The sequence below is a fragment of the Acinonyx jubatus genome, chromosome C1, assembly GCF_027475565.1.
Source record: "Acinonyx jubatus isolate Ajub_Pintada_27869175 chromosome C1, VMU_Ajub_asm_v1.0, whole genome shotgun sequence".
NCBI lineage: Eukaryota > Metazoa > Chordata > Mammalia > Carnivora > Felidae > Acinonyx > Acinonyx jubatus.
This window is the reverse complement of record NC_069381.1, coordinates 79,771,233-79,794,308: the sequence shown is the minus strand read 5'-3', so window position 1 is coordinate 79,794,308 and position 23,076 is coordinate 79,771,233. Positions and strand designations below refer to the sequence as shown.

General features: G+C 39.6%; 1 protein-coding gene across 10 annotated transcripts in view; it reads right to left on the bottom strand.

Moving 5' to 3' along the window:
• Positions 1-23,076, bottom strand: part of RWDD3 (RWD domain containing 3) — a 90,988-nt gene that overhangs the window by 51,108 nt on the left and 16,804 nt on the right. For 4 of the 10 annotated variants that reach the window (XR_003419993.2, XR_003419992.2, XR_003419995.2 and 1 more), the window contains exons 2-5: positions 19,725-20,212; positions 17,601-17,716; positions 17,366-17,502; positions 14,906-14,997 (exon numbers count right to left, since the gene is read on the bottom strand). Coding sequence is in view for 4 of the 10 variants with exons in the window: in XM_015064452.3 (XP_014919938.1) it covers positions 17,388-17,502; positions 17,601-17,716; positions 19,725-20,212 (719 nt within the window). In the remaining 6 variants the exon portion in view is untranslated. Of the gene's footprint in view, positions 1-14,905; positions 14,998-16,829; positions 17,503-17,600; positions 17,717-19,724; positions 20,213-23,076 lie in introns of those variants that run through there. The other 6 variants (XM_015064452.3, XM_027058533.2, XR_008295056.1 and 3 more) reach the window with 5 other exon arrangements.

Here is a 23,076-nt window from a genome sequence, read left to right as displayed (position 1 = left end):
TAATGGCAACAAATTCATATCTTTCAATACTCACTCTAAATGTCAATGGACTAAATGCTCCAATCAAAAGACACAGGGTAACAGAATGGATAAGAAAACAAGATCCATCTATATGCTGTTTACAAGAGACCCACTTTAGGCCTAAAGACACCTTCATTTTGAAGGTAAGGGGATGGAGAACCATCTATCATGCTAATGGTAGATAAGAAAGCCAGAGTAGCCATACTTATATCAGACAATCTAGACTTTAAAATAAAGACTGTAGTAAGAGATGAAGAAGGGCATTATACCATAATTAAGGGGTCTATCCACCAAGAAGACCTAACAATTGTAAATATTTATGCTCCAAATGTGGAGAAACCCAAATATATAAATCAATCTCAAACATAAAGAAACTCATTGATAATAATACCATAATAGTAGGGGACTTCAACACCCCACTTATAACAATGGACAGATCATCTAAACAGAAAATCAACAAGGAAACAATGGCTATGAATGATACATGGGACCAGATGGGCTTAACAGATATATTCAGAACATTTCATCCCAAAGCAGCGGAATACACATTCTTCTCCAGTGCACATGGAAAGTTCTCCAGAATAGATCACATACTGGGACACAAATCAGCCCTCAACAAGTACAAACAGGTCAAAATCATATTATGCATATTTCCAGACCACAATGCTATGAAACTCAAAATCAACCACAAGAAAAAAGTGTGGAAAGATAACAAATACTTGGAGACTAAAGACCTTCCTACTAAAGAATGAATGGGCTAACCAAGAAGTTAAAGAGGAAATTAAAAAGTACAGGGAAGCCAATGAAATGATAATACCACAGCCTAAAACTTCTGGGACGCAGCAAAGGCAGTCATAACAGGGAAATATATAGCAATCCAGGCCTTCCTAAAGAAGGAAGAAAGGTCTCAGATACACAACCTAACCTTACACCTTAAAGAACTGAACAAAAAACAGCAAATAAAACCCAAACCAGCAGAAGACAGAAAATAATAAAGATTAGAGCAGAAATCAATGCTACTGAAACCAAAAAACAAAACAAAACACAAACAAAACAAAACCAGGAGAACAGATCAATAAAACCAGAAGCTGGTTCTTTGAAAGAATTAACAAAATTGATAAACCACTATCCAGTTTGATCAAAAAGAAAAAGGAAAGGACTCAAATAAATAAAATCAAGAATGAAAGTGGAGAGATCACAACCAACACAGCAGAAATAAAAACAATGATAAGAGAATATTATGAGCAACTATATGCCAATAAAATGGGAAGTCTGGAAGAAATGGACAAATTCCTAGAAACATATAAATTGCCAAAACTGAAACAGGAAGAAATAGAAAATGTGAACAGACCCTTAACCAGTGAAGAAATCGAATTTGTAATAAAAAAATCTCCCCAAAAAACAAGAGTCCAAGGCCGGAGGGCTTTCCAGGGGTATTCTACCAAATATTTAAGGAAGAGTTAACACTTATTCTTTCAAAGCTGTTTCAAAAAATAGAAATTGAAGGAAAACTTCCAACTCATTTTATGAGGCCAGCATTACCTTGATTCCAAAACCAGACAAAGAACCCACTAAAAAAGAAAACTACAGACCAATATCCCTGATGAACATGAATGCAACAATTCTCAATAAGATACTAGCCAACCAGATCCAACAATATATTAAAAGAATCCTTCACCACGACCAAGTGGGATTTATACCTGGGATGCAGGGCTGGTTCAATACCTGCAAAACAATCAATGTGATACATCACCTCAATAAAAGAAAGGACAAGAACCACATGATCCTCTCAATAGATGCAGAGTAAGCATTTGACAAAATATAGCATCCTTTCTTGATAAAAACCCTCAAGAAAGTAGGGATAGAAGGATCATACCTCAAGATCATAAAAGCCATAAACGAGAGACCCACTGCTAATATCATCCTCAATTGGGAAAAACTGAGAGCTTTCCCCCTAAGGTCAGGAACACTACAGGGATTTGCACTCTTGCCACTGTTTTCAACATAGTACTGGAAGTCCTAACCTCAGCAATCAGACAACACAAAGGAATAAAAGGCATCCAAATCGGCAAGGAGGAAGTCAAACTTTCAGTCTTTGTGGAAGACATGATACCCTATATGGAAAACCCAAACAATTCCATCAAAAAACTGCTAGAACTGATCCATGAATTCAGCAATGTGGTAGGATATAAAATCGATACACAGAAATTGGTTGCATTTCTATACACCAATAATGAAGCAACAGAAAGAAAAATCAAGGAATTGCACCATTTATGACTGCACCACACATGATAAAATACCTAGGAATAAACCTAACCAAGGAGGTGAAAAATCTATATACTGAAAACTATAGAAAGCTTATGAAAGAAATTGAAGAAGACACACAAAAAATGGAAAAGTGTTCCATGCTTACGAATTAGAAGAATTAATATTGTTAAAATGTTGATACTACCCAAAACAATATACATATTCAATGCAATTCCTATCAAAATAACACCAGCAGTGTTCACAGAACTAGGAAAAACAATCCTAAAATTTGTATGGAACCAGAAAAGACCCCGAATAGCCAAAGCAATCTTGAAAAAGAAAACCAAAGCAGTAGGCATCACAATCCCAGACTTCAAGCTGTATTACAAAGCTGTAATCATCAAGACAGTATGGTACTGGCACAAAAAGAGACACTCAGATCAATGGAACAGAATACAGAACCTAGAAATGGACCCACAAACTTATGGCCAACTAATCTTTGACAAAGCAGGGAAGAATATCCATCCGATGGAATAAAGACAGTCTCTTCAGCAAGTGGTGCCGGAAAAACTGGACAGCGACATGCAGAAGAATGAGCCTGGACCCCTTTCTTACACCATACACAAAAATCAACCCAAAATGGATGAAAGACCTAAACTTAACACAAGAAGCCATCAAAATCCTTGAGGAGAAAGCAGGCAAAAACCTCTTTGATCTTGGCCACAGCAACTTCTTACTCAACATGTCTCCAGAGGCAAGAGAAACAAAAGCAAAAATGAACTACAGGGACCTCATTGAGATAAACAAAACTTCTGCACAGCGACGGAAACACTCAGCAAAACTAAAAGGCAACTGACAGAATGGGAGAAGATATTTGCAAATGATATATCAGATAAACGGTTAGTATCCAAAACCTATAAAGAACTTATCAAATGCAACACCCAAAAAACAAATAATCCACTGAAGAAATGGGCAAAAGGCATGAATACACACTGCTCCAAAGAAGGCATCCAGATGGCAAACTGACACAAGGAAAAAATGCTCAACATCATTCATCATCAGGGAAATACAAATCCAAACCACAATGAGATACCACCTTACACCTGTCAGAATAGCTAACATTAACAACTCAGGCAACAACAGATGTTGGCGAGGATGCAGAGAAAGAGGATCTCTTTTGCACTGCTGGTGGGAATGCAAACTGGTGCAGCCACTCTGGCAAACAGTATGGTTTGAGGTTCCTCAAAAAATTAAAAATAGAGCTACCCTATGACCCAGAAATTACACTACTAGGTATCTATCCAAGGGATACAGGTATGCTGTTTTGAAGGGGCACATGCACCCCTATGTTTATAGAAGCACTATCAACAATAGCTAAAGTATGGAAAGAGCCCAAATGTCCATTGACAGATGAATGGATAAAGAAGGTGTGGTATATATACAAAGGAGTATTACTCAGCAATCAGAAAGAGTGAAATCTTGCCATTTGCAACTATGTGGATGGAACTAGAGGGTATTATGCTAAGTGAAATTAGTCAGTCAGAGAAAGACAAATATCATATGACTTCACTCTTATGAGGGCATTAAGACTTGGAACAGATGAACACAAGGGAAGGGAAACAAAAATAATATAAAAACAGGGAGGGGGACAAAACATAAGAGACTCTTCAATATGGAGAACAAACAGAGGGTTACTGGAGGGGTTGTGGGAGGGGTGATGGGCTAAATGGGTAAGGGGCATTAAGGAATCTACTCCTGAAATCATTGTTGCACTATATGCTAATTTGGATGTAAATTTAAAAAATAACATTAGAATTTAAAAAAAGAAAGAAATTACTTAGAAAATTACTAAGAAAATTTACTAAGAAAGAAGGTTAGAATGGAAATTAGGAAAACACCTAGTGATCTCTACCAACACTAGCTTTTCTCTCTCTCCAGAGGATATACTACTCTTGGAGGCTAGGGATGAAAGGGGCTTTGGAGGAGGTGTTTTGGGAGAGAGACAGCAGAGCCTGGAGATAAGAAGAACCAACCTGAAAGGAGCAGTGCACGAAAGCGAAGGTCATGTTCAGACCTCCTGCTCCCAGAGGGGGCCCAGGGCTACTCCAGGGAGCCCCAGAAAATGGCACAGGAACAGAATCTGTGTTCTCCCATGCAAGTGAGCACCACATCTCACCAATGTGGAAGAACTGTGTTAGTCGCCCCACCCATTGGTTTCTGGCAAGGCCGCCCAGTGGTTGGATATTAGTGTACGTGAAAGAATGTGCCCCTCTAGGCCGTGAGGCTTGCCAAGATCCTGGGTGGGCAGTCTCCATTATAAGGCCTCTGGACATTCAGAATTCCACCGAAACAGAAATTATGACACTAAACATCAAGATGGGTCCTGTGATCATAGGTTTGATTTGGTTTTGAGTTTTTGAATGTACATTCATAGGCAAAGAAATCAGGCTGTCTAGAATCCAAAGAAGGAGTTGAAATGTCTCTAGTAACACCATTCATATTCGTTTCACATAACTCAGTAAGTGCTGAGCTTCTAATAAGCAAAGTTCTACCCTCAAAAATCTTCTGATATAGTGGGGCACCTGGGTGGCTCAGTAGTTAAGCATCCAGATCTTAGTTTCAGCTTAGGTCATGATCTCACAGTTTCATGGGTTCAAGCCCCGCATAGAGCTCTGCACTGGCAGTGTGGAACCTCCTCGGGTTTCTCTCTCTCCCATTCTCTCTGACCCTCCCCCACACACTCTGTCTCTATCTCTCTCAAAATAAATAAATGAACTTAAGAAAAAAAAACTTCTGATCTAGTAGTGGGGAAATTAAACATATATTTAAAACAATAACATAAACTACAGAGTATTCTTAGTAAAAGCAAGGAAGGAGGAAGAGAAGAAAAAGGACTAGCCCCAGTTGAGTTCTACAATGGGTCTCACACTGTGCTAGGTGCATTTGTGCAGGATTTAATCCAGTGACAAGTCTGAGAGGTAAGACAGTGATATTATTCTCATTTTGCATACAGGAAAACTGAAGCTTGCTACAAGAATTCAGACCAAAGATCAATTATTGATCCCAGAACGGGGATCAAACTGTTTATGGAGGGAAACATTCTGAAAACAGAGAAAAATGTCAATAGATAGTGAGTTGGCAGAAGAATGGACAAGAGGCAAGGACATTACAGGAAAAAGGATGAACCTGAGTATATGTAGAAGAAAAAATGAGAAGTATTTAACCAGTTGAGGTAGATCAAAACAATATGTAGAAGATGAGTGGAAGATAAAAGCAGAAAATAATGGCTTGTGGTCAAATCGAGAAGGCATTTGAAATGGCAGAGTGTAGAGTTTACAACGAACCCAGCAGGAAACGGGAGTGATATGGTTACATGAGGAAGATTTACCTAGTCCAGATCTACCACGTCTTCTCCACAGTTCCAAAACCAAAAGCCCTAAAGATCAAAATGATGGGATGTTATTTTGGTTCTGTTTTGCTAGTTTACTTGGAGACAAAAGCCAGTCTTATCTAAACTCCTTTGGCATTAAAGTTTAACACGAACAATACAAAACCAGTGATACTTTTTATTTATCTTCCTTCAAGTGAATACTCATACATTTCACTGCAGAAAAACAAGGTTTGACTATAGGATGCTTCTCCAGACTCCATTAGGGAGATTTTGTAATATAAAGTATCTTCTCTATATTACCTTTCTTTTTTTAAAAAAAATTTAATGTTTGTTTATTTTTGAGACAAAGACAGAGCATGAGCAGGGGAGAGGGAGAGAGAGGGAGACACAGAATCCAAGGCAGACCCCAGGTTCTGAGCTGTCAGCACAGAGCCCTATGCAGGGCTCGAACCCACAAACAGCAAGATCATGACCTGAGTCGAAGTCGGATGCTTAACCGACTGAGCCACCCAGACGCCCCTCCGTGTTACCTTTCTAAAACTTCAACAATCCAAAAGAAAAATCTGTGGTTCTGAAACATATCTGACCCCAAGTTTTATATGAGGGAATATTAACTGTAGCAATGGATAGGATGGGACAGAGGGAGAACAGAGATGAGAATACTAGATTGGAGACTTCCAATAGTCCTGGCAAGAAAAAAATAAGAACTTGGCATACGGTGTGGAGAATGGAATGGAAAAGATGGGAGAATATAAGAATCAGTAGAAACTAGACGTGACAGCTAACTGGATGCAAGAAAGTGAGGAAGAAGTCAATGCAAACATCCAAGGTTAATCCTAGGAGCCCAGTGACAGTTTCAGTAACAATATCAACAACAAGAAAAATGCAATCGTTTGTTTTAATCATACTAGATTTGATGCGTACAGTTGTGTAGATTGTACAATCCAAAATCTAGATTGTAATGTCAGGCAGAATTAGAAATGGGTGTGTAGAGCTCAGGAAAGAGGTCAGGACCTGAGAGGTGTAAACTTGAGCCTGGGCTACACGGAGGGGATAATGAAAGCTCTGCAAATGGATGAAATTCTCAAGTAATAAAGAAGTGAAAAACTCCATGCATAGAAATTTGGAAACCACTAGCACTTTACAACATAGCTTTCCTGGTTGCATGAAAGGTCTACTGCTGAAGATTAGCAGAGACTAACTGTCCCCCAGTGATGGAGAAGCAGGATTGTCAGACACATCAGAAAAGAACTAGGCTGGAGTTCACACAGAAGGAGCACAATTCTGGAATTTTCTCCTAATAACACTTCAGGGTGTCTGTTGCCAGCAATGTACTAAGCAAACACAAGTTTAGAGCTCTAGAAAGTTGTCCCAAAGCAAGTGAGTTCACTTTTTTAAAAAAAATCAATACATGTCTTTGAGTCTACGTTTTTTATACTCCTGGGCTAGTAGAAGTGCAACTTTTTGTGGAATTTATTATTGTGGCCAGTTCTGACTCAAAAGGAGCCAGTCAGGCCAAAGAAAACTATAGTTTGTCAGGCTGTTAACTTGTTTTGTAAACAGTATCTTTCTTACCAGTACGACTACAGATTCATATCAGTATCTAATGTTTTGTAGCCAACGGACACCGATACAGTAAGAGACAGCAATGAGTGAAGCAGCTAGGAACTGAAAGCCACATTCCTCCCCTCTAAAAGCAAAGCTACGGATGGCAACTTCCTGAGAGGTGTGAGGGCTAACTGTGTATGTCAACTTGGCTGTGCCACTTTGCCCACATATTTGGTCAAACATCATTCTGGATGGTCCTGTGAGAGTGTTTCAGGGTGAGGTTTGCATTTTAATCGGTGGGCCCTGAGAAAGCAGACTGCCCACCAAAATGTGGGTGGACCTCACCGAATGAGTTGAAAACACAAATAGAACAAAAGCCTGACCTCCCACAAGCAAGAGGGTATTCTACCAGCAGACTGACCGCCTTCACTGGCTGTTTCCCCGGGGCTCCACACAGGCAGCCTTGGACCTAACTACAACATCGGCTCTTACTGAACCTCCAGCCTGCAGGCCCACTCTGTAAATGTTTGGTTTACCAGCCTCCATAATCACTTGAGCCAATTCCGTAAAATAAATAAATATATACCCTGTTGGTTCTGTTTCTCTGGAGAACCCTAACTAATAAATACAAGAGGGTATAGAAAAAATAAAGCAACATCACTTCAGGTGATCTGAAGCAATTGAAATCTATGGTCCAGCTTGTTTGGGGGAAAAAAAAATCTAGTCAAAAACCAAATGGTGGAAAGCAAACTGAGGCATTAGAGTAGCTGAAATGACAAAGTGATCAGAGAAGAAGATTCCATTCCCCAGCTCTTCTCATCTCTTGAGAATTTTTATACATCAATGGCAGGTTTGCAATCCTCAGACATTTTTGTCTATTTTTCATAATACGGGGGCATTGCCCCTGTTTTTAGTCTCCTTATTTCAAACTCATTTTTGTGCCCTCTGCAATCTATAGTAGTGAAACTTTAAATGTAGTTTTTCATTTATCAAATTCAGACTTGGGTGCATCAACTGACAGACAGACAAATTAAGCTATTGTGCAACAATGCCAGAACTGTTAACATCTTCATCTTCTATCGCTGTATTTGTACAATTATTTGAATGCTACATTTTCCCATTTGTATAAAAATAAGTGGAAAACAGCAAATTGGAGGGTCAAAAATAGTGCTGACAAGCAAAAGTCTCATAAAGCTAGCATCACTGAGGGAAGACGGAGACCATTTGGCATGCTAAGAGAGGCGGATGTACAGCTTCTGGCACAGAAACCTCAGCCAGTTGAGTCTACTTCAAACAGGCTATATTCCTTCAGGTTCGTGTCTGCTACACTTACAGGGCCTGCTGCCTGGAACTCTCCGCTGCCTACTTTTCTCTGGTTGGTCTCTTTCATTCAGGCACTGGTTCAAATGTCACCCCCTTAGACAAGATTTCCCTAACCACTCTACTTAAAATAGCCTATTCTTCTGTGCCTCCCTTCCAATTTTGAATGTGGCTGAGCCTTTATGATGGGAGAAGTTGCCATTAATTACAAAGATTTAAGAATCGCCTTCAATATTTTTCTTATTTACGAAATATATTGTAATAACCGGCATTTTTAAAAGCCAGGCCTACTTTCACAAGAGAAAAAAAAAAGTAGAAATAATACATTAAATATCCAGCTTAATGAATTACTACAACTGAAATGTCTGAGAAACCAGCACCTGGTCAGGAAGTAGAGCATAGCCATTGCTCTCCCTCCTCCACCCTCATCTCCACCCCCACCCCCCAAAAATAATCGCCACGTGCAACACCAACCACAACCCCATCCTTTCCCCCCACAGGTAACTGTAAGCCATATAATAAAAACCAAGAATGCATCTGTAATTTAGTGCCACTGTGCCTGCTTTTGAACATTTAGAATCACATGGTACGTATTCTTTTGTGTTCACTTCATTTGTTCAGTATTGCCTTTTTAAGATGAATCCATGTTGCTCTATGTGGCCATACTTCAGTCACTTAGTTTGCTTATAGGATTCCATTGCATAACTATACCACAATTTACTTGTCCGTTCCGCGTTGGTGGAGGTTTTGGGTTGCCACATTTGGGCTATGAAAAATAATACTGTTATGGACATTCTTGTATAGGTAACCTCACACATTTATGCACATGTTTCTGGAGGGTACATACCTAGCAGCAGAAATGCTGGGTTATAGGATATGCAATTGTCAGTTTTTCTAGATTATATCAAACTCTTCGCTCAAAGTACCTGGGTGGGTTTATACTCCCACCAAGGATGCATCAGTATGGACCTTGCTCCACTTCTTAGTCAACTCTTATTATTAATCATCTTGTAAATTCTTCTAGTGGGGGGCAACTGGGTGGCTCCGTCGGTTAGGTGGCAGACTCTTGATTTCAGCTCAGGTCATGATCTCAGCTCAGGTCATGATCTCACAGTTCGTGGGATAGAGCCCTGCTACGGGTTCTGCACTGACACAGGGAAGCCTGCTTAGGATTTTCTCTCTCTCCCTCTCACTCTGCCCCTCCCCTGCTTGGGTTTTCTCCCTCTCCCTCTCTGTCTCTCTCAAAATAAATAAAACACATTTTAAAAGTCTTTCAATATGAAACAAATAAATAAATTCTTCCAGTGGGTGGCCGGTAGTATCATCGTGGTTTTATTCGCATTCCCTCCCCGATTACCAATGGCATTGAGTACCTTTGCATACTGTTTTTGGCCATTTGGATAGTTTCAGTTGTGAAGTACCTATTCAAGATTCCTTTGCCCATTTTTCTATCCGGTTGTCTATTTTGTTATTAACATTCTGGAAATGAGACCTGTATCAATAAAATGTTAAATGCCTTTCCCCATTCTGTGGCATGCCTTTCCATTATCTTTAATGGTATCTTTTGATGAACATACGTTTTTAATTTTAGTGGAGTCCAATTTACTAATTTTTCCCATCAAGATTTTGCTTTTGTGTCCTGTTTAACACCAGGATCTGAAGGTGAAGAAAATATGCTACTGTATTTTCTTCTAAAGTATTTTTGCCTTTCACATTTTGGCCTCTAATACATCTGGAATTCATCTTGGTTGTGAAGTAGGGGCAAAATTTAATTTTTTTTTTTCCAATGCAGACACTCAGTTGTTCCAGCACCTTGTTCTGTCCTTTCCAAGCATGATTCCTATAACATCCTCATTTAACTCAACAATTGGGCTTGGCGGAAGCAGATGGGTCTCAGAGAATGGCTGCAGAATATCAAATTTGGGTAGGTAATGACTCCAATTATAATTGTTATTCCAGATGTAGTCTTATCCTTGAGCAAATCAACATAGCCCTGGGTACGTGGTATCTAGCTCTGGATCTGGCAAATACTTTTCCTTGGTATCAATTTGTAAAGACCACTAGAAGTAGTTGGTTTTTGCCTGGCAAGTACAGCCTGACACTTTCACTTCAGGACTATATCTTACTTTAGGACTATGTCAGCTCTCTGGCTCTGTGTCATAATTCAGTATTCAAGGACTTCTTCATTCATTTTAACATCCCTCTGAACATGATGCTGATTGGGCCTGGCAAACAGAAAGTAGCAAGTACTCTAAATGCCTTACCAAAAAGAGGGAGATAAAAGCCCATGAAAATTCAGAAGCTCACCAGCATGGTGAAGTTTTTAGGGGTCCAGTGTTCTGAGGCATATCCCAGAATATCCCAAGTTGCTTCACCTTACACTCCTACTGCTAACATACAATGCTTCCTAGGCATGTTTGGATTCTGGAGGCAATATATTTTATATTTTAATGTGATTTTCTGCCCCATTTGATGATTAACCCTTGGAGTTGCCTGTTTTGAGTGGGGCCCAGAGCAAGAAAAGGCTGCAGATCCTAACTGAGTATAAGCTGTCTTGCTGCATGGGCCTTGCAGCCCAGATGACACAATGGAGCCCAATGTAGTTAGAGTACAATAGAACTTAAGGTTTTATATCAAAGCCATGCTCTTTTACATATAGTTATCCTTCTCTTGAAAAAGAGCTCCTAGCTTGCTCCTGGTTCTTCATTGACACTGAACACTTGACTGTGGGACACCAACGGACTATGTGACCTGAGCTACCTGTCATGAACTGGATATTATTTCATCCATGAAGTCATAAATATGGGTATGTACAATGAAGTGATGTGTCCAAGATTAGGCTCCAGCAGATCCTGAAGGCACAGGCAAGCTGCATGACCAAGTGACTCAGATGACCACAGAAACTACTACATAGCTGCCTCTTCCAGGATCATGCCTCCAGCGTCACGGGGAGTACCCATAACTTGTTAGCCGAGGAAGAACGAACTCAGGCTTTCTGAGGATGGTTCTTCAGCATTACCATTCCAGTCTAAAGTGTCTTGGAGAGGTGAAAGTGAAGAGAAAAAACCTTTTCAGTGGGTAAATCTCTGAGTTGTACTTGTGGTTATATACTTTACCTAGGTAAAGAAATGTCCATGGTGGGGCACCTGGGTGGCTCAGTCGGTTAAGCGACCGACTTCAGGTCAGGTCATGATCTCACAGTTTGTGGTTTTGAGCCCCACGTCAGGATCTGTGCTGACAGCTCAGAGCCTGGAGCCTGCTTCTGATTCTGTCTTCCTCTCTCTCTGCTCCTCCCCCTGCTTTCAGCCTGCCTCTCTCTCTCTCTCTCCCTCTCTCTCTCTCTCTCTCAAAAATAAATAAACATTAAAAAATAAAAATAAATAAAAAAAGAAATGTCCATGGTGTAGATCTATTGTATATCATGGGCAATGGCTAATGGATTGGCCAGGGAAATCAGTCACTTTGAAAGAACTAGATCAGAAGACTAATGACAGAGATCTGAGGCAGATATATGTGAATGGACCCCTCAGGATGAGCATAAAATATGAGAATATTTATGTCCCATGTGATGTTTATAAAAGGGCAACCACTGCAGAGAAAGCCTTCACTGATTAAATGGACAGGCTAACTCATTCTGCAGACTTCAGTCATCCTCTTTCCCTAGCACCCCCATGCTTGCTCAGTGGGCTCTAATACAAAGCAAATATGGCAGCAGGGATAGAAGTTATACATGGGCTCAGCAACATAAAATTTCTCTCCCCAATATTGATCTTGCTGTTATCACTGCTGAGTGCCTAACCTGCTATGAACAGAGATCAATGCTGAGCCACCAGTAGGGCCTCATATCCTGGGAGACACTACTGCCTCATGACTAGTTAATTACATTGGATCTCTTCTCTAGTGGAAGGGCCAGCAATTTGTCCTCAGAGAAATACTTATTTCAGTTATAAATCAGAAGTTCCTTTCTATAATACTACCAACCACAATATTATAGACATTGTGAGAGCACAATATAATTTCAAAGTGAAAAATTCATTTCATAACAAAAGAAATGTAGCAATGGGCTCATGACTATGAAATGTATAGGCCTTCCATGTGCCAAATTGTCCAGAAGTGGCTAGCTTGATAGAATAATATAATGACCTACAAAAGAGTCAGTTATCTGGCTAGCTAGAAGACAAGACTCTGAAAGTTGACGTGCTATCATACAATATAAAGATGTACTTTGAATCCATGATCAATATAAGATATTTCTCCCACTGCCAGAATACATGGGTCCAGAAATCAAGGAATTAAAATAAGATGGATTTCTGTATTATACTTATAATCCACTCACAAAATTTTTATTCCCAACTCTGTAAACTTGGGCTATGCTGGTTTGGAGTCTTAGTTCTCATGGAAGGAATGTTTCTACCAGCCACACAAAATGGCTCAAATGAATTAGAAGGTGAGACTGACACCTGAATATATCAGGCTCCTTAGAACACTAAATGAACAAGCAAAGAAAGAGGTTCGCAAAATGGCAGGGGTGATTGATCCAGATTACTACGGGAAAACTGGGTTACTGCTACACCATGGGGTTGACAAGAACTATGTCAAGAGCCCAGGGAATACCTCTTAATATTTTTTGTTCAATAGTCAAAGTTTAAACCCAACTCCTGAAAACATAGATCCTTCCAAAATGAAGATTTGGCTACCCTACTGGAGAGCCTTAACTAGAGAAAGTGCTGACCAAGAGCAAAGAAAAATGGAGTAGAAGGAGAAGTTATAAGTATCAGCTACAGCTTCAAGATCAGTTATAGAAACAAGTATCAAAGTACTCATACAAATTTGCTTCATTGCTTGTTCTGTGTATCTTTGTATATATTAACTGTCTTTCCTTCCCACTTCCCTCAAGTTTTTCCCTTTCCTTCTCTCAAGTTATATAAGAAAGGTTGGTGGTGGTGAACTTTACAGTTTATCTTCAGGTTACAGAACATCCAGGTGGGACTGTGACTGAACAAGAATTAACACCAGGGGCGCCTGGGTGGCTCAGTCAGTTAAGCATCTGACTTCGGCTCAAGTCATGATCTCACGGTTTGTGAGTTCAAGCCCCACATCTCTCTCCCTCTGCCCCTCCCCCATGCTCTCTCAAAATATAGAATTAAACTTCAAAAAAAAAGAAAAAGAATTAACACCAGTGAGTCTAATAGTAACTGATGGGACCTTATTTCTCCACTTTTGGGGGGAAAGTTAAAAGTCTTCATTTGTACAGAAAAAAATAGTTAAATCTGATAGAAGCATAAACCTGTACTTGTATAGAAATTTAAATATGGGTAGGGAGTAGGTGTGAATGCTTAAAAGCTAAAAGGCAAGGTTGTGCTGGTTACTTACTATAGGCACACAGGTTTCTCCCCTCTCACTTCACACACACACACACACACACACACACACACACACACACACCCATCCTCCTACATTTTGTGGTTCTCCTGGGGTTGGGTTATTCAAACTACATTTCCCAGACTTCTTTACCAGGTGGATTCCTGTTGAGTTTGCTCAATAGGAGGCACTTCTGGGAACTCTGCAAGTGGTACAGGTTCCAGCACTGTGACGGCTGTTGGCATTTGCTGCAGTGGCAGCAAGTGGCAACTCCAATAGACCAGAGATAGTACCTATCAGCAGCGGTAGCTCTGGGACCAACTACAATAGTCTTTAAAGTGCAGCAGCAGGTAAATGTTTCATAATTTCTAAACGCTGAGTAGATCGCCCTCCCCTCTTTTTTTCTTCTCTGTCACCTAGCTCCACTCCCTCTCCTTTTTGCTCCTTTGGTCTTCTAACCAATTCCTGTTTTAGATTCACTGTTTGCAATACCTAGGCTGGTTTCTGGGTTCCTAACTGCACTTTAACTAATGAACCATTCTTGAATTCTTAATATTTTTCAGTTCTAGAATTTCTATTTTTTTTTGTTTTGTTGTTTTTCAAATATAAATGTCACCTTGTCAGCATGTCACCTTTTACATTTTCTAATTCCAGTTCCAAGTTTGGCTTTTATCTCCTGGAACATATTAAGCCTGTTTCGTGATCTATGTCTAATAATTCTAGCATGTAGAGTCCCTGTGGTTTTATTTCTATTGTCTATTATTTCTGTTGTTTCTCATTAATAGTATCTTGTCTCTTCATGAGTCCAATTATCTCTGATTATTTGCTGAATACTGAATTTTAAAATTACTTATAAATTTGACACCTAGGATAATGTTATCTTATTCCAAAGAAGACTTAGAGGATATGGGGTATTAGAATCATGGACTACCGTAATCCAAATTCAAAGCTTAAGACATTCTGGACCTAACAGAATCCACAAACTTTAGCTATAGTACTAGGACAACTAGTACTTACTCTTACAGTGCAGTCCTTCAGGGGTCCCAGCCCTTGGCCCCCCATCTTCTATCTTCTGGAAGTCCTAATTAGCGTTTCAGAAGTACCTCAAGCTGAAAAGAAAGCATCAGGGTTTTAGTAAAATCTTCCTCTAGTTAAGAAAATAAAAATATAAGAAGATAAAAAAATATCTTCCTCCAGTTAAGAAAATACCAGAGACTCTTACAGACTTTTTGCACATGATTTTAAATTTTCTTTTATTCAGAGATCATCAAATTAAATTCATATAAATCTCTAACACCGTCAAGGTTAGTTTTGCATTCCAACGTGTATACATTTGTGAAAGACTTAGATGTAAACATCCACAAAAAAAAAAAATCAAAACCAATACTTTTAAAACATTTTAGCAAATAGAAATGTAATTAATTTGGAGAAAGTCATTACCAACATTCAATTTTGCCTGATTCAAGCTCTTCTCTAGGGGTGGAAGGTCAAATCCGAAGATGAGAGTTTGAAGGAGAACCATAAATTAAATCATGGTGTGGCAAACACTTGAGCACAGAAGAGTCAAGGCAAAATGAAGCACTCGCAGTTCTCTTGTGATAAAATTCAGACCCAGCCTCCTCCTACTGCTACTGCTACAACCTTGATGGCAGTAACTTTTAATCCCCTCGTTTAGTAAATCAAAGAAAGTGGTAATAACGTCCAGTCCCAAATTTTCAAGCCTATTTTCAGTTTAGCGTATCAGTAGCCTAGTGTCTCCTTGCCATACCGTTCCCATAGAACAACCTAACAACATTTACCAGTTCTCCAGGAAAAAAAATCACAAATATCCTTGAATGAGATAAAATGAACTGCAAATCCCCCCTCGTTGGAACCCCATAAAATGATCATTAGGTAGGAATAACTTAATTGTAAGGGTGCCTGAAAAGTGAGACAATCAGACTGAACCACCATGATGCCAGAGCAACGCTGTGAAGAAACACTACCGGCATGCTCGAACGTGCCCTCGCTTATGCCTCCCATCGGTTAGGATTTTATAATTACATCACTGTACTTCATAGATCACAGGGAGAGGGATTTGTGTGGCCTTTCCTCCATCACTTGGCCGCTTATTTCAGAAGTACAGTTGGCTTTGTGAACACAAATATCCTTTCTGAAATGTAAATGGCTCCTTACACTTGTTAGAGATTTTAATACAAGCTTTTATTTTCTGGTGTCTTCTCTTCTTCTTTACTATATAGTAAATATATTTTATTTTATTTTATTTTTAACGTTTATTTATTTTTGAGACAGGGAAAGACAGAGCATGAACAGGGGAGGGTCAGAGAGAGGGAGACACAGAATATGAAGCAGGCTCCAGGCTCTGAGCTGTCAGCACAGAGCCCGATGCGGGGCTAGAACTCACGGACCGCAAGATCATGACCTGAGCCGAAGTCGGCCGCCCAACCGACTGAGCCACCCAGGCGCCCCTATAGTAAATATATTTTAAGATTATCATACTTTAACAGATTTCTTAAGAAATAAAATAATGGTATCTTGGGGCGCAGTCGGTGGTTCAGTCAGTTAAGCGTCTGACTTCAGCTCAGGTCATGATCTCGCTGTTTGTGAGTTCAAGCCCCGGGTACGGTTCTGTGCTGACAGCTCAGAGCTTGGAGCCTGCTTCAGATTCTCTGTCTCCCTCTCTCTCTGCCCCTTCTCTGCTCACATTCTCTCTCTCTCCCTCTAAAATGAATAAACATTAAAAAAAATTTTTTTAGTGGTATCTCTATATCATTTCCTCCATCCAACAAGTCAAGTTCATTTTGTGTGAAACAGTTTTCCCCTTGTAAAACCAGAAGGTGAATTTTTCAAAAAAGAATTTTAATTTAAATAGAGTCTGTAGTCCTGTAACTGGCAGGTACTGTGCTATCTGGTACCTCAAAGGAAGCGATCATAAATCAAGTTCTACAGAACCTCTTTGATTTTATTTAAGCTAACAATTCATGCACTTCCACAAAGAAATCAGTGTTATATTTTTCTTAACATTCAACTTAAAACATTAGATATAATAAGCTGAATAGGGGAAAATCGTGATCAAATGCTAAAAATGTAAACATGAAAAAAGTAAACACGAAAACAAACCTTTAAAAAAATTCATTTAATTACAAGAAAATTAGCCAGAAAATTGCACAGTTCCAAACAAATCTGCTATACAAACACAAGGGCTCATTTACCATCATCATCTTATATTTATCTTGCAAATAACATTCCATCTATTGAACCTAGTCTTTGCTGGCAAAAATTAGAATACATGGATGTTTTTACTGTTTAATATTCCATAAACAAAATTGGGTTTTGTTCCTGAAGTTAGAATGGTAGCTATCATTTTGCTTCAGAGAAACTTTAAAATTGTTCCCTTGTGAGTATTTCAATTAGCCATTCCCAAAACCCAATGTGAAACACAAAACAAAACAAAACAAAAAACCATTGCTATCTTACTAAAAGATTCCTGTCTTCCATTTCATTTTACCAGCCCAAGCACAAATTCGGAGAAAAGCTTCTTAAGTCCTGCAGTTTCAAATTCCTTTTGTAACTCATCCAACGATGAATACTCTTTGACTTCAAATGCCAGAAACCTGCATTATACAAGAGAAACTCATGAATATGCCTAGATTTGTCAGAGTATAATTATCGATTCAGTTACTTTTCGTTCTGCAATAGTACTAAATTATACCTTTTGTGTTCTGTCTGTACTTTTGTTTCAAACAGTACACTAATCATTTTCTCTTTGCATTTCTTTCCACTTGAGTCCACATCTACTTTGGAGGTTTTCTGAAGAATCAGGTATTCCTAAATGATAAATCAGTACATTAAAAACATAAAAACAGATGCTACTCTGAATCTCAAAGTCCTAGTTTCAAAGGAGCCATAAATCTGCAGGCTTATTTTCCTACGTAAAGAGTACCCCCTTTCTGAATCAAGCAAGAAGAGGGCTATGGTGTCTTTCTACACTAGGCAGCATAATATGCTGGTGGAAGGATGCAAACTACACAGGTTTAAATCTGGACCATGCAGCCTACTAGATCAGATTCCAGTCTGGCCGCCTACCCCCTCTGTGCCTCCGAGCCTGCTCCATGACATGGTACTCATAACAGCACCTACCTCATGGGAAGCTGTGATGGTTAAATGAGTTAATACATGCAAAGCACTCAGAGAGGCTGCCACACACAGCTATGGCACAATTAATAGTACCAACTACTGCCATTAATGTCACTACTCCCATGTCTGGAGGAGGTTAACAGGCACACAGCACTTGCCATTCCAAATGGCATGGCATCTATAAATATGTACCTGTAATTCTCCACCCTGATACGCAATCTTAGAAAATTGAAGAGACATTTACATGAAGTGGCATTTTAGGGAAAGCTAAGAAGAAGGAGGAGGAGGAGGAGGAGGAGGAGGAGAAGGAGGAGGAGGAGGAGGAGGAGGAGGAGGAGGAGGAGAAGAAGAAGAACTCTTTAAAAAGTGTAATTTCTCTACATTAGCAAAGTTCGAGTCAAATGAATAAATACTTGCTAATTGATTGATGGATCCAATCTGCAGAACATCTGCAGAACAGCTGCGCTTAGACTAACATTCCTGAGCTGGCTTAAAGAAAAATCTGAGACTTTCAGGGAAATACGAACATGGAAATTAATTTGTATTCATTTTGTCAGTCAGTAGTTTACTTGAAATATCAAGTTTTGTAGATATACTATAAATCACCTTAAAACACCTGGCTCTTTGGTCAGACCTCAAACCAAGATTTAGATTAAGCTTTAATTATTTGTGGCATCTGTATGCTATAAACCCAGCACTCATCCGGTTAACCAAATACCAATTACGTATTGTGATAAGCGCCCACCCTAAAAAAAGCTAGGTAGTTATTTTACAAATCTTTCAGATTATAGGTTGTGCAAGCTTAATCGGTTTTGAATAAATTCAATTGTAAGTATTCTTGACCCAACCTATCTGAAAGCACAAAACCTATTAAGTGATTTGTAGCGCTTTCAAGATATAAAATATAATAAGCAGCTTTCCTTGTCTGGTACCACATAAAACAGGTGAGATGAGTTGAGAATTCGAACTTGGAAAATCTGAAGATGATGATTTTGAAAGCAGCTGCTGAGACAAGTCAGGTGGAAAGCAAAAGTTAGGTGGGTGGTGACAAGCTGACAGCCCTAACAATTCTACTTCCACTAACACTAAATCCTCCTTAGGAAGGACCAGCGCCTCTTTCCAGGTATTAGAGGAGCCAAATTAAAGTGTCAGAATGTGTTTTTAACTGCCAAAAAGTTTAACCTTTCACAGACTACCCACAAATAGACACCGTGCTGTGCCAAAGAATGAAATACAAACACGCACAAACTTTTTGTGCACATTTATAAAGTTAAGGCTCAAAGCTAATTATAAACATTCATGCACCACAGAGATCTTTTTTATAACCCCTTACTTTTGTTATGCGGAATGATTTTTTTTTAAGTTTATTTATTTTTTTTGGGAGAGAGAGTAGGAGAGGGGCAGAAATAAAGGGGGACAGAGGACCCAAAGCGGGCTCTGTGCTGACAGCAGACAGCCTGATGCAGGGCTTGAACCCAGGAACTGTGAGATCAAGACCAGAGCCAAAGTCAGACGCTTAACTGACTGAGCTACCCAGACGCCCCTGGAATGATTTTTCAAATATCATCTACTTATTCAAGCTTTACAAGTTTGTAGATATAATTAGAAGTTAAAGACACTCCTAAGAAGATAGAGATCCATTAACACCATTTTGGCAGAAAATAGCCAAATTCATATTCAACATTAAACTTTCGGGCACCTTGATATTGCTTCGGTCTCCTTGTAGTAAAATTAGTATTATTTTACCCATGAACATCAGTCTTCCTGTCAGTTGTAAATCAGAAGCCCACTTTTCAACAGTTTGGACATATTTGGTCTTTGCTCTCATGTGATCTAAATGCAAAAGAGTCATCCACAGTCCATCATCCACAGTCGTGCCTGTTGCAAAGGTACACTTTTCACGGCCACTTCCAGTTTCTGGTTGGTTGAGGACGTGCCTGAGATTGTGCTGAATCCAGAGAACCAGCTCATGAACCATAGGTTCCGACAAAAGGTTCTCTGCTTGCTTAAGTAACTTCTCTTTCACGGTCATGGACTGGGCCCGGGTCAAGTGTTCCGAGTGAACCGAGATGGCAGGTAGACACGACGGGTAATTTACCGGTAAGTGGAACAGCAATTCTAAAGGTACATCCTCACCCATAAGTCCTTCAGCTTTTGTGAGAATTCTGAACATGGTCCCATCTGTCTCTGGAAAGCACCCAAAAATAATTATTAGCTATACATAATGTGATTTGAACGGAACACTAAGAAGTCAAAATTTGTGTTTCCAGATCTATTTATTTTTCATGAGAAAACTTGAGTTATTTTGCGAAGAGACACATAATACCAAGCGAGCTGTGAATTACAGATGATCTCCTTCAGCTATACATATATACTCATGGATTCATGCATACCAGCACCCAGGACTTCTCTGGCATTTACACCGGCTATTGCCCCATTTTTATTCAGATTTCCCAGAGGGTTTCTCATCACAAATTTTTTTCCCACCCAGACCTAGTTATAATTCTGGAAACTCGTAATAAACTCATATGAACATTCAGAGAAACAGTATTATGTATATATAAAATCAGTAATTAATTAAAAAGTGATACAGTACATTCAAGGAAGGTCACTTTGGGGCAAATTCAAGTCAAAGCAAACACTGGAATGCTGTGTGGTTGCAGGGGCAGAGAAACCGATGACTGTGCATGATACAGTAACTGCCCGGCCCTGCTCTTTTCTTACTTCAAATATATTAGTATCAGTGTAACATGAAGGTAGCAAGATGAACTAAAATGGGGCGGACATCAATTCAGCCCTTTCTGGCTCCAGAAGGAGGAGGGGGGAAGCACACACAGGATAGGAGATGAAACACTCTGCTCTCTTTCAGATTTGCTCCACTTCACCCCTCTGATGTGTTCCACACCACTTCACCCCACTTTTCAAAAAGTTGATAAAACGTCAGGCTGATTCATTCTGCAGGGGGCAAGCAGCACACAGATCAGAAGAGCAGAGTAGAAGAGAACTGGGTGCAGACGGATCTCTTTGAAGCCGACTTGCCTCTCTCTACCCCTACTTCTTTCTCCACACGCCCTCGTTCCATTCTCCTTCACAAGAGAGGCAGGCAAACCTTTCTCATTTTCATACCTGGATTGCTGCCCCACAGCCTCAACAACTGGAACCTGAATGTGTCTCCCTTAAGAGAACCAAACGGAACATTAAAACGGCTTTCTAGCCATCTGATCCCATTAATACAGAAGCTGTTGTGACAGACATTGATTCATACAGGACCAAACATACCTGCTGCACAGAGGTTTTTGTCGTGTTTTGTTTTTTGTTTTTAATAGACTCTTCAGTATCAGCTGCAAAGCACTACTATTTTAAGATACCACCCAGAAACACGAATGGTAACCATTATAAAGATCGTATTAAAGTGATACAGCCAAAATTTGTTGACATAAGAAAAATGTGTACTGTATAAAGAAAAATTCTCTAAATTTTAGTACATTCCTCTACGATCCATCACATTTCTCAAAACCCTTGTTTCTTCCAGCCAGTTCCTCATTTTTAAAATATTTTATTATTAAATAGGGTCCGTATATGTCAGATCAGTACACTTCACTATGTGAAATGGGCATTATAAATACACCTACAGGCAACGTATAACCATTAGGGTGAATAAACTCTCCAGAAAACCTCTAGGGAGCCCAATTTTTCTCTCGAGGGGAAGCTTAACTTTTGAAGATCTTCATACATTCATCAGTCAACAAATATTCACCTAAAATCTGTCTTATGATTCCCATGGTACTTTGAACTTATTTTGTGGTACTTTCATACCAGAATTACTACAGTTGAACCAAATGAACTATTTTCTTCACACTGGAATATCTCAATTTTCTTTTTAGACAACAACCAAGAAGTAATTTTACAAGTTATAAGAAACTTTTTCATTTTACAGTTACACAGCTCTAAGCATTATGTGGCTAGCTCGTCACCATGGGTCTCACAGGTGCAGAAGTCACTGCTACCTGTGCGAGACTGAACAATGGTCCAACGATGCGTGTGTTCTGATCCCCAGAATATGGCAAAAGGGCCTTTGCAGATGTGATTAGGTTAACGACCCCGAGACAGGCGCAAAATATAACACAAGTGTCCTTATAAGAGTAAGGAAGAGGGAGATTGTACCACAGAAGGCAATATAGTCACTGAAGCCAGATGCCATGATGTCAGCTTTGAAGACAGAGGAGGACCATGAGCCAAGGGGTGCAAGAAATGCAGCTATAGAAGCTGGAAGAGGCAAAGAAATGGATTCACCCTCAGAGTCCCCAGTGGGAACACAGCCCTGCTGACCACTTGATTTTAGCCCAGTGAAAGTGATTTCAGGCTTCTGACCTCTGGGACTATAAAAGCAAATATGTGTTTTAAGCCAGCACATTTTCAGAAATTTGTTACAGTTGCCACAGAAAACTAACACTATACCTGTGCCCACAAAGCAAGCTTTTCCGTTCGAGCCAGGATCTCTTTCTGACAAAACTCTGAAACCCACAGTGTTCTCCAATCCCTGTCATATAAGTACCCACCTGTTCCTCCCCAGTGCAGATAACCAATTGACAGAAACAAGCAGTCCAGGGAGAAAGTATGAAAAGGCTACTGAGCTGGCCATTCAAATCCTTACCAATTTTCATTTTCCTCTCCTAGTAATTTTCTGGTCCCAGTCAGCAAAAAGAAAAGCAATGGGAGAAATCCTGACTTTTGTCTTAGAAAATTGTAAAATTATTGGGTGTATGTTTAGAAGGAAAATTGCTTTGAGTCATTCAAAAACTGGAAAGGATTAACATTCTTCCTAATTGGTCTTCTTGGTGACAGTGACTCCTTGCCCATTCCCCCCTGCCAACACACACACACACACACACACACACACACACACACACACACACACACACACACACACACTGGGGCTGCAAACTAAAATTACACAAAATGATATTATCGCTGCAGGAAAACAAAAGCCCAATAACATACACCACTCTGCTGATATAATAAAAGTACATATTCTTTTAAAAACTCGTTTT